At 38.0% G+C, this 12,411-nt stretch overlaps 2 protein-coding genes across 2 annotated transcripts; both read right to left on the minus strand.

The window, feature by feature from the left end:
• Positions 8,777–9,148, minus strand: LOC109216452. Its single transcript, XM_019380612.1, has one exon. It carries the CDS (start codon positions 9,146–9,148, stop codon positions 8,777–8,779), a length of 372 nt encoding a protein of 123 aa, XP_019236157.1.
• LOC109216461 lies at positions 9,398–10,163 on the minus strand. The gene is made up of 2 exons (XM_019380621.1): positions 9,966–10,163; positions 9,398–9,859 (listed from the first exon to the last, which is right to left on the minus strand). Exons 1-2 carry the CDS (start codon positions 10,161–10,163, stop codon positions 9,398–9,400), a joined length of 660 nt encoding a protein of 219 aa, XP_019236166.1.

Consider the following 12,411-nt stretch of genomic DNA (forward strand, 5'->3'; position numbering starts at 1 on the left):
TTTTTTTTGGTTCAGCGGCGGATTCTTAAGTCTAGCTTTGTAGGTTCTCTTTTTTTTTGTATCTTCCCCTGATAGCTCTTAGGTCTAGGGGTCTTTGTATAGTTTTATTAGGGTTTTAGGGTATTGGGCTTCGGTTGCTATGGGCTAGATCAAAAAATTAGGCCTAAAAATGGGTTGTTCGAGCCCAAATTTTTTCTTTCTCCGTGAATAAGACTAAAATACTACCTTATTTACTAATTAATCTTACTTAAATAAAATAACTATTAAAATAAGACTAATCGTTGAAACAAACCTATTTTTTTTTGTATTTTCAAATATCATATTAAAATAAAAATAAGGTACTATTTTTGTATTTTTTTTATAGTTTTACGAAAGGTATATGAACTAAAAGCAACTAAAAGGAAGAAATATTTTTTTGTAATTTTCATTTTTTTTTGATAAAATAAAGTAAAACAGTCAAAACTAATTGAAATATCAATATTAGGCCTAAACTAAATATTTTACGCTAAAATGGGTGAAATCTCGGGGAGGGTCAAAAATCACATGTCTACAATCCTCACGCCCCCTTCTTCCCAAATCCGCCATTAGTTTTCACTAAATCCCACCTGTTGCGCCCCTTTTTTCTCGCGAAATCGGGTTTATGACATTTGGAAGGACAACTCATTCCCTTTTGGGAATTGGGTTTAAGAGAATTGAAGAATCGCCACCTAATGATTTAAGTGCATTAGGACACTAAGAAGGGTTTTGTTTGGATAACCAGAGATTGGGTAAGGGCTTGAAATTATCCCAAGGGGAAGGTGTTAGGCACCCCTCAGGATCCACTAGTGTGGTTCCCGGCAAAACTATTATTGTGACTTAAAGTACAAATAACACATAGGCAAGTAAGACTTCAAATAAGAGGGGATTTAAAGAGAGTTGATTTAGAAGAAACGTTTTAAAAGATTTAAAAGAAACAAAGAACAAAGGAAAGGGGGTCCTAGGTTTATTAATAATATGGATCACCCCACACAATACCCGGTAATCACTTATACATGTGGTGTTATCGCATGGTCATCATATACATATCTACTCTTTCCCACCCCGTTAAGTATTAAAACGCGGAATAGTCTCGTTTTCTTATTGCATGCTATTACCCGTCCCAATCCTATCAGCCCCGGAGGTACTTGGGACTACTAATCCTAAAGGGAAGGGATATTGGCTTATTTGTGGTTTCAAAAGGTAAAATACTAAGGCGACAGGCAAAAACACATATAGCAAATTTGAGGAAAAACATATAAACAAATAAAGGCTCAGACAGACCTCCTTTAAACCAAAGAAGCACATAGTTTAGCATGTCTTGCACGTACTGTTTAAGGTCTAATTAAACTTAAAAGGTTTGAGGCAGACTGATTTATTACATAGTTCAGATAAGAAGCCCGACCCAGGCCTGCCTGCTGGTTGTAGTTAATAAAATCTGATTTGGTTTATAAACGTATCCTATGGTTTGCCTAAGTGTTAGACGGAACCTATAGGCATGATATCTACTGATTTCAGAAACAAAGAAGAAAACTGATTGCAGATTAATTTAGGAAAAAAGAAAGTTGCCAGTTAAAAAAACGAGTTTTAGAAGAGCACAAGTTCTGCCATTGGTAATACGTTATTACTGCTAGGTTTAAACTTACCAACGAGTGAGGCGATTCAGATTTGATTAGAACCCCTATAGGCATGCTTTCTATGTGTTTGCCAACTTAAAAAATATTGTTATAGACATGGAAGAGTACAGAAATTCTATAACATGATATCTAAGCGTTGCGTGATATATGATTACATTTTTTGGTTATTAAGACCTATAGACAAGTTTGCCTAGTGAAAAGCGGGTATGCAAGAATCAGAAAGGACCTATAGGCATATTTTCTACGTGCATGTGCAGAAGCTGGAGACATAATATCTACATGAAAGTGCAGGATCCCTATAGCCATGGCATCTAAATGAGAATGCTGAAGTTCTTATAGACATTGTAACTAAATGAGAATGCAGGAATGCTTATAGGCATGGTAACTACATAAAAAATGCAGAAATCTTATAGGCATGGTAACTATATGAGAAAATACTGAAATTAGAGATTCATATAGGCAAGTTGTCTACCCTTTTACATGCATGGTTACCCCTCCCTTTTCACTAACCGTCCCCGGGAGTTTATTACAAAATTATTACAATCCAAAGAAAATAGAGTAAAGAAAATACATCAGAAATCGAAAGGTACAACCAAGGAGAGCCTGATTCAGGCTTCCTGTCTGAAGTATGAAGTAAATCAACTCCAAGAGATCAATGTTTCAAAGCCTTTCTCTCATTTGGGGTGTGCCAAAGTTCATTGGGGAAGGGCCAGCCCTCAGGTGTCCAAGTTCAGAGGGAACTCAAGGTCCCAAGGCAAGGCTCACAAGAGGGGGGCAGAACTTAGGAACTAAGAGAGAGAGTGCAAGTGCAGCATTCTGAAAGGGGAAAAGGGAAGGGAAACAGTACACATAGTGATATAGGGAATGGGGAGTTGCAAGAGGTAAAGAGCAGGCTAGTGGGCATAACCCAACAATGGGAGATGCTGGCACACCCATAAGCCTACTGGAACACATTGTTTAGAGGTCAGGATCCCCTAAGGGATCAAGTTTAATCCATAGACAATAACTTGCATATTGCCATATTTTAAACTGTAACTCAAAGCACATAAAGGGAATAGGGAGGTGGGGTTCATAACAGAAACAAGCAAAAGAAAACAACTTGCTAGTTTAAGTATTTAAATCTGCAGAAGTAATAAAGTATACATAGATGTAGAAAGGTGTAGTAAACACATTGTGGTGATGCTGAAAATTAAAATTAGGATATACCAGTTTCAAGGAAACAAATAGGGAAAAAGCAGTAGTCTTGTGAAAGTCAGAATGCAGACAAGAAGAGAGAGTTCTATTATGTGAGAGTGAGAATTCAGAAGAGATTCTGAATTGTTAATCGTGTGTGTTGTGTGTTCAATAATCGTGTATTTATAGTGTAAAAGTCATGAGAAAATAGGGTAAGAAAATAATTGAAGAACTGATTGTCAATCAATTACACAAGACTCCCTTTAATTAAGGGATTCAGATTCAAACGGGTATAAACTAATTAAGGAAAGAAATTAATCAAACACTTTGTGCAAAGTAGGCAATTAGGGGTGAATACATAAGAGTTTTATTTAAAAACAGAATTTGAAATACACGGTTGTGCAATTAAGGAAAAAAAATCAATTAATAGCCAAGAAATCAGAGGTTAGAGATTTGTTATGAATGAACCGAGTCAAAAGTTGGGAAAGGTTTTTAACTTAAAGGAAATTAGCAAACATGGAAAGGGAATCAATTAGACCCATATTCAGAAGGGAGTATGGACTAATTACAGATTTAAAAACTACTTTAGAGGGAAGTTCATCATATATAAAGAGCATACAAACACGTTAAGCATGAAAGAAGACTGTAGTGTCATTGTAAAATCAGTAGAAATCCAGTATAGAAGAGTTTAGCAAAAGGTCGGAGTCATATGAAAACAAAGAAGTCCAAACTCAATTCGAAGACTCGAAGTCAATCTGAAAGAATTAGGGGTTTCGAAATAAAACCCTAGTTCAAGCAAACCATAAAGCGGAGATGAGAGGGCAGGCAATTGAATCGAAATCATGTTTAGAAGTTTTAGAAAAAGAATAGGCTTCTTCAACAACAGAACTCATGATAAAACATGATAGCAAAGTAACATGCAATCACAGTAGAAGGATTCAAAGAACATAATGGCAAATACTAATAAGAACAGTAGAAGAAGCATGCTTAAGAGGATCTTTCAGGAGAAATTCAAGCAAGGCTCAGTAGAAGAAAAGTAGCAAAACCTTAAGAACACAGTAGAAAGAATGTAGTAGGCAAAACATAGCAGAACATAGTAGAAGAAAATGCGAGAACATAGTATGGAAAACATGGTAGAAAAACATACAAGCATGGAGCATATAAAACATAGTAAAAAAGAACATACAAGAACGGAGTATAAAAACTCAGTAGAAGAGCATATAAGAACAGAACACATACACAAACGTGGTAGATAAAAACACAGGAGCAAAATAGAGGCAAATACACAAAAGAAAGGGGGAAGAGAAACACTTAAACATTTTTTCAGAAAACCCTAGATCGGAAAGAAAGATTTTAAAAATTAATTTTCGAAAGAAAAGTTAGGGAAATCGTTTGAAAACTCAAAGAGAGCACAGATACCCCACAGATCTAAAGAAATCGGAGAAAACCTCAAAGGGTTAGGGTTTCAGAAGAACCCTAGAAATGAGAAAGGCTTTGAGAGGTCATCGATCTGAGTCGGAGAGGTCGGAATCAGACTCAAACAACTATAGTACCCGGAGCAATCCGAGATGACCATAGAACCTTAAATCGATAGAGGTCAGGGTAAAACCTTCGTAGTCAGGCCTCGAATCTTCAGGTATCAAAGCACAGAGGAGCAATAGGAGGTGAGTATAGACTCCCCAGCCTGAGAAGCCATGGATTCCGGTGGTTTCAGGTGGGAGATGGTAGGAGACGATTAGGTTCAGAGAAGTTCGGAGAGTTTGAGGGGGTGAAGGGATCAAAGGGCTGATAGATGAGAGTGATTTAGAGGTGGGGGGTTTGGAAATAAAAAGGAAAAGAAGAGATCGTGGCCGTTGATCATTGATCAACGACTGGATTTGTGTTGGGAAGCCTGGGCGGTTTGATTAATCCGGTCCGAGGCGGGTAGTTTAGGAAGTTTGGGCCCGGTCCTAAGTTTGAAGAGTTTAGAAAAGTTTGGGTTAAGTTTGGGGTGTCGATTTAGGGCTAAAAATTGAAAATAAGTAGGCTTAGATTTTTAAATACGACCACCTTTTTTTACCCTTTTTATTTTTATAAAATAGTAAAATGATTTCTGAAAACAAATTAAAGGTACTAAATTTATTAATAATATATAAATATTAAATTAGAAATACTGGAATAAAATTGGTAATTATAAACGCAATTAATTCTTAACATAGGCTAATATTGCAATTATATGCAATTTAGCTTTAAAAATACTAGATAAGTTTGTAAAAATGTGCAAAAAAAATTACCTTAGCTATATTTTGGGATAAATATGAGAATAAAATAAATTAATCACCAAAAATGATAATTTGAGGAATAATTATGTATTGCTAAAATAGGGCAATAAATTGATTTAAAAATCTTTTAAAAATTAGGAAAAATACTAAAAATATTTGGACACAAAAATATACAGGAAAAAATTGGGTATCAACACCACCCAAATCCCACCAATTTCAGATCTGGGGACATGCAGAATGCTTTCGAGTTTCCAAAGGCAATTTAGACCTGAAACTGGTGTTAGTCGTTTGTTCTCAACAAGAACATCCGATTAACACTTATTTCGGTCTAAATCGGAGGAGGCCGGAATCCCACCTGAGCCAACTGTCGTCCGTCTAATTAGGTATCTCTAATCTTCTTCTTCTCTTTCTATTTCTTCGTTCTTTTCTTCTCCTTTTCCTTTATCTTCTTCTCTCCTTCTTCACTCTGTCTTCTTCTATTTTCCCTTTCTTTGACCAAAAATGAAGAATGTTTAGGTAGCCTTAATCGGTGGACTGTTAGGATTTTTCTCATGCTTAGTCAGTAGGCTTTAGCGTTCCTTAATCTATGTATCTGGACTCAGAATCATTAGTTTGTTCGGTCAAGGTTTGTTAATGTGGTTTAGCTCTGTTTAACCCATTTAACTCGTAAAGCAAGTTTAGTTTATTATTAGTCTTAGTTATTGTTTGGTTTAATTAGTTTAACTTTTAATAGCTTGGTTTAATTACTGCCTAATTAGCCTAGGTTTAGTTTGTATTCAGTCATCTCGTATTATCATCATCAAAATTGTTAGTCTGAAGAACATTTATGGTGTTTCATTATAAATTTGGCTCATTTTAGAGGTTAGGATTATTTTAAGTTTTCAGATGTTCACTTTCAGCTTTCTTATTTACTTTTGATTTGTCTATTTGCTTGTTTGTCTCTGTTTGCCACAGTTTGTAAATTATTTAGAATTTGTAGGGGTTAATTAAACAATAAAGAACAACTTAAGGGGTCATTGGAAGGGTATGAAATAGGAATTTCAGATAAGGCCAATGAAAGAAGGGTCTAGAATAGGGGTAGTTGGCCTCATTTGATTAGCACAAAAATGCTGAAACCAATGAGGGACAGCCAGCTGTCCAAGTTGTTAAAAGATGCCTTGTGGCTGAAGGAAATAATTCCCTTATCCTTTTCAGCACATGGCACTCTTTAAGAGCTATATATAGAACCCTTCTTCATTCATTTTAGACAGATTTTCAGACCCTAAGAAAAACACCCCAAAAACTTCAGCTCTATTATTTTTATTGTTAGCTACTCTTCATTCTGATTTTCACAAAATTAGAACAAAAATTCTGGAAAATTTCTGGTCACCCAAATCGAGATATGGATTGAGCTTGAAGCTGCATACTGCTGTTCCTAGTTGCTAATTTCGTTTCTGTTTGCTGGCTCTTATTGCTCTCAGCTCACTCACCTTATTTTGTATTTCATAACCAGGTATCTCTGAAACTCTAGGTGACTATGAGAATTACAAGCGCGCAGTTAATGAAGCCATGTTCATGTTATTTAAAGATGTGATTGTAATATGAATCTCATGTTCAAATTTCATGTTTCAATTCTTTCCTATATGTTTCCTTTCATTCTTTCCCACTGTTTTGTAATTCTGTACTTAGCTTTATTTTAGAATCTTGGACTTATTATGATAGTTGTGATCTGGCTAGAGGTCTTTATGTTTGTGTATTCAAAAGTAGTTTAGTTTTGTGGTGTTGTTCGAAGGCCAGGATGCTGGATGTTGTTGATATTTCTTTTTGTGTGTCCAATTTCATCCTTTGTTTCAAAGAAATTCAATGGTTTAAATGCCAAATCATGGTTCCGATATTAGCTTAGAATTACGTTTATAATGAAAAGGGTTATGTGACTAGTTTTATATGATTAGTTAGTAGTAGTTTAAGTTAGTATTGTACTAATATTGGTAATTAGCTAAGATCTGTGATATGTAGTCAGTAGTTTTGATTTCCAGGATTTGTGTAGTAGTTGTTAATTGTATTCAGAGGGCCAGCAGGCTTCAGTAACAAATTGGGCCAAAGGTGGGCCTAGATGGGTGGCCTGGTCAGGATCACCTCCGGTGTGATTCTGGACCCTTTTCTCATATGATGGGCTTATTTGCAAGGCCCAAATAGTGTCAGCATTTGTGTTTTTTTTTAAAAGGATTGTGATCAAATAGCCTATTGGGCCTTCTGCAGGCCTAGCTCACCCTAGAATAATCAGAAATTGCCATGCCTACCAAATTCGCTTCAGCAATTTTGTCTATTAAACTTTCTGCTTGGTATAATAAACATGGGCTTCTAGTATTGAAGGCAGTTGTGCAAAAGTGGGCCTGGCATTTGGCCCATTTGAAGTTGTGTGACCGTTTGCCCTTGCCTTCGCTCCTGGGCTCGATTTTGAGCCCAGTTGTCTTATTTCCCCTTTTTTTTTTTTAAAAAAAGAAAGTCTTTAAATAATTTTAGGCTTAATGCTAGCCTAGATTCTTTTTAGATAAATAAAGGTTCAGCAGATCACTTTTAGTTACTTACAAGTCAGTAGCCATACATTAAATTCCAAACTTAGCTTTAAAAGATGAATATTCGTAGTTTGCTTTAGGCACATTCAATATACCATCGTGGTTGTGTACACGCTCGCGTGACATAATTACATCTTAAAAACAAAACCGGAGTATGCGTTCGCGCAACTTCGACTAAACTTTCCTAATAATAACAAAGCGTTATTAATTGTGGACACGTTCGCGTGACATAATTTTTGACGCGCCGAACAAACGGGTACACGTACGCGTGACCTGTTAAAGATAATTTCCTAATAAAAAATGAATGCACATAGGTTCTAAAATAAGTAATTAGACAATTTAATTAAGCCAAGTATGATTAAAGAGACCATGCTAAAACCACGAAACCCGGGAATGCCTAACACCTTCTCCCGGGTTAACAGAATTCCTTACCCGGATTTTTGTGTTTCACGGACTGTAAAACAGAGTCAAACTTCCTCGATTCGGGATTTTAAATCGGTGACTTTGGACACCATAAATTATCCCAAGTGGTGACTCTGAATTTGATAAATAATCCCGTTTCGATTGTCACTTAAATTGAAAAAAAACTCCCTTATACCCTTTCGGGGTAGAAAAAGGTGGTGTGACACCCACCTTGTCGCGAATAACCTCATTTCAGATCCTATCTAACCCGGTATTCTTGTACATTCATCTCAACATCCTCATCTCTGCTACCTTCATATTCTGGAAATGAGCTATCTTGACTGGCCAACACTCATCCCCATACAAACATCGTTGGTCTGACCACCACTCTGTAGAACTTATCCTTAAGTTTTGGTGGCACCTTCTTGTCACACAAAACACCGGAAGCGAGTCTCCATTTCATCCATCCCGCCCTAATATGATGTGTGACATCTTCATCAATCTCCACATCCCTCTGAATAATAGATCCAAGGTACTTAAAACTTCATCTCCTAGGAATGACCTGTGAGTCCAGCCTCACCTCCCCTTCCCCTCCCCGAGTCTCGCCACTGAACTTACATTCCAAGATTCTGTCTTGGTCCTGCTCAAGCTGAAACCTTTAGATTCCAGGGTCTGCCACCATACCTCTAATTGTGCGTTGACACCGTATTGCGTCTGGTCAGTCAATAAAATATCATCTGCAAATAGCATGCACCACGACACCTCTCCTTAGATGTGGCGCGTCAGTACGTCCATCGGCAGAGCAAACAAAAAAGGGCTGAGTGCCGACCCCTGATGCAACCCCATCATGACGGAAATGGTCTAAGTCCCCACCCACTGTACTTACTCGGGTCTTTACTTCATCATACATGTCCTTAATCAACCTAACGTAGGCAACAGACACACCTCTAGCCTCCAAACATCTCCACAAAACCACTCTCGGAACTTTATCATACGCCTTTTCTAAGTCGATTAATACCATATGCAAGTCCTTCTTTCTCTGCCTATACTGCTCAATCAATCTCCTAACGAGGTGAATGACTTCTGTTGTTGAACGCCCCGGCATAAACCCAAACTGGTTCTCAGAAATAGACACAATCCTCCTCACCCTTAGCTCTATCACTCTCTCCTAGACTTTCATAGTATGGCTAAGTAGCTTGATACCCCGATAGTTATTGCAATTTTGGATATCACCCTTGTTCTCGTATACAGGAACCATCGTGCTCCACCTCCACTCTTCGGGCATCTTCTTCGTTCTAAAAATGACATTAAATAACCTAGTGAGCCACTCCAAGCCTGCTTTGCCCGCCCTCTTCTAAAACTCCACCGGAATTTCATCCGGCCCGGTCGCTTTGCCCCTGCTCATCTTAAGCATAACCCCCTCAATTTCATCAACTCTAATCCGCCTACAATACCCAAAGTCACAACGACTCCCGGAGAGTTCCAAATCACCCAGTACAATGCTCATGTCCCCCTCCTCGTTCAAGAGACTGTGGAAGTAGGTCTGCCATCTCTGACGGATAAGCCCCTCATCTAGCAAAAATCTACCTTCTTCGTCCTTGATGCACTTCAATTGGTCCAAGTCACGCGCCTTCCTTTCTCGTGCCTTGGCTAACCTGAACAACCTCTTATCCCCACCTCGGCCCTCGAGTTCCTCATACAAACGACTAAAAGTTGTTGTCTTGGCCGTTGTAACTGCTAGCTTTGCCTCTTTCTTAGCAAACTTATAATGCTCCCTATTCGCCCTATTCTCTTCCTTGTTTACACTTTCCACTAGCTTCAAATATGATGCTTTCTTTGTTTCCACTTTTCCTTGCTCCTCTCCATTCCATCACCGGTCTCCCCCTGCGCCCACCAAAGTAACCCTTTAAGACCCCTAATACCTCTCTCGTGGCTTCCCTAATGCACTGCGTAGTCGTGGTCCACGTAGAGCTTGCGTCCCCACTACTCCTCCAAGCCCCCATAGTCACCAGCTTGACCCCCAACTCCTGCGCTTTAGCTTCCGTCAAGGCTCCCCACTTGATCCTATGTTGGCTATACATTTCCCTCTTCCTCCTCGTCCTCGTGATCTCAAGATCCATGACCAAGAGCCTATGAAGGGTCAAGAGGTTCTCACTCGGGATGACCTTGTAATTCGTGCAAAGACCTATCAGACTTCCTACAGAGTAAATAATCAATCTGAGTCTCGGCCACCGAATTCCAGAAGGTGACCAAGTGCTCCATCTTCTTCGGGGAAACTCGAGTTTGCTATCACCAAATCAAATGCTCTAGCAAAGTCCAGCAAAGACGTTCCTCCTCCATTTCTATCTCCAAGACCAAAGCCACCATGCACATTATCATACCCCCTAGACGCCGCTCCAATGTGGCCGTTGAAATCTCCTCCTATGAAAAGATTCTTGGTGAGCGGGATACCCCGCACCATCTCATTCAAATCCTCCCATAAACGCCTCTTGACTTCCTCATCCAAACCTGCTTGGGGTGCGTACGCACTGATTATGTTCCAAGTAAAACCTCCAACAACTAGATTAATAGTCATCAACCTATCATTCACCCTCCTAACCTCTACCACTAGATCACGGGGTCCTTATCAACCAAGATACCTACCTTGTTCCTACCCCCACCCTCCCAGAATACCAAAGTTTGAAACTGCCCACATCCCGCGTCTTATCTCCTGCCCACCTAGCCTGTACACAAGCTATATTAATCTTCCTTTTCTCGAGAATCTTCGCTAACTCTACAGATTTTCCAATCAAAGTTCCTATGTTCCAAGACCCCACTCTCAGCCTAGTAGCTCCCTTAGCCCTCTTACCCTCTTACCCCCCGCACCCCCTCCCCCGTGCTGGCACCCCCGAGGACAAGACCACCCTACCATCGTTTACCCAAGCCACTATAATCTAGGAGTCACTATGTAAGTACTATCCCAAAAACAAGCAACAAAAATAAAATGAATTACCGAAATATAATCTACCAGTAAAGGTCGCAAAACAGGTGAATAAATAAAATAAGAGAACTAGCGGGAACTATAATCTACAACTAAAGGTTAGATAAACATGTGAAGAAATAAAAAAATAAAAAAGCAACTATAATCTACAACAAAAGGTCACAAAGAAAATGTGAAAAACTAGAATAGAACTACTAGGGATATATGAAATAAAGATACTCCCTCCGTTCACTTTTACTTGGCACTTGACTTTTCACGTTCCTTAAGAAATAATAAATGAAGTGCATAATTTACCATGATAACCATATTAATTGATGCATATTTTATTAGATTTGAGAAAATGGTTTGAAATGAGTAATAAATACTGTAGGTATAACAGGAATTTTGTTTTGTCTTCTCTTGATATGCGTAAAGTGTCAAGTAAAAATGAAAATCTATTTTTAGTATACGTGCCAAGAAAAAGTGAACGGAGGGAGTACAAAATAAAGATGTAAATAGGTAGATTACAATCTAAACAAGTAGTCAAAGCTATCACTGATGTATATAGTTTCACAATACTAGGGCAAATACTAACTAAAGATCCAAGAACAAAATTAGGCAGATAAGGAGATACAATTACGTTAAAATATCAAACTATTAAAATATTAAGACAAGAGAGGAACAATAGAACCTGGATTGCAGCCCTTGAAGTTAACGGTAATCAGGCCGGCGGTGATGGACTGCGATGAGCTGGAGCAATACTCTATGTATTTCTCGTTCAAATAAAGATAAGAAATTCGAATATTTTATATTTTTTTGGAATTTAGACCAATCAAGAAATCGGCGAGAATTGACTGGAATCTGAATTTGGTAAAACAAGGGCGCCAGATGCAGGGAGCGGAGGATAAAGAATTTCGAATCGTAAGCTTACTGCTTTAGATGTTCGTTCACAGTTCTTCAAATAATTAGAAACAATTCTTACTCTAATGGCCAAGAATTATAGTATTTTAAAAGAAAAAATAGGAAAAAAAGTTAAAACTTATACGTTTTTTGGCCGACCAATGAATTGTGTTAAAAGCCCTAAAAGAACGTAATAAATTGTTTTAACCCAGATGTTGTACACTATTTGTTAGAATTTCAGAATCCACCAAAATCAAAAATGGCGAAATCAAACCTATAGAGGGAGGAGGGTGACACCGATTACCAGTCCGATTATTCTGCGTAGATACAGAGATAAAATTCCCTTTCTCGAAGAATTGATGAAATAGCTATTGTTCTTCTTTAGCTTTACAATATCAAATTCAACTGCTTGAATATTCTTGAACTTAGCCTCTTAATAAGACAAGAAGAATAAACTTAAATACATGCTATCCAACCGCTTAAACTAAAATAATCGAACGATGTATAAT

The sequence above is a fragment of the Nicotiana attenuata genome, chromosome 2 (assembly GCF_001879085.1).
Source record: "Nicotiana attenuata strain UT chromosome 2, NIATTr2, whole genome shotgun sequence".
Classification (NCBI taxonomy): Eukaryota; Viridiplantae; Streptophyta; class Magnoliopsida; order Solanales; family Solanaceae; genus Nicotiana; species Nicotiana attenuata.

Bases quoted from the DNA above. Each gene is read 5' to 3' on its own strand.
- LOC109216452 (XM_019380612.1), bottom strand. From the start codon at position 9,148: ATGCCGGGGCGTTCAACAACAGAAGTCATTCACCTCGTTAGGAGATTG.
- LOC109216461 (XM_019380621.1), bottom strand. From the start codon at position 10,163: ATGGATCTTGAGATCACGAGGACGAGGAGGAAGAGGGAAATGTATAGC. The intron at 9,860-9,965 runs GTATTAGGGGTC...TCATATTTGAAG, and splicing joins TTAGGGAAGCCACGAGAGAG to CTAGTGGAAAGTGTAAACAA.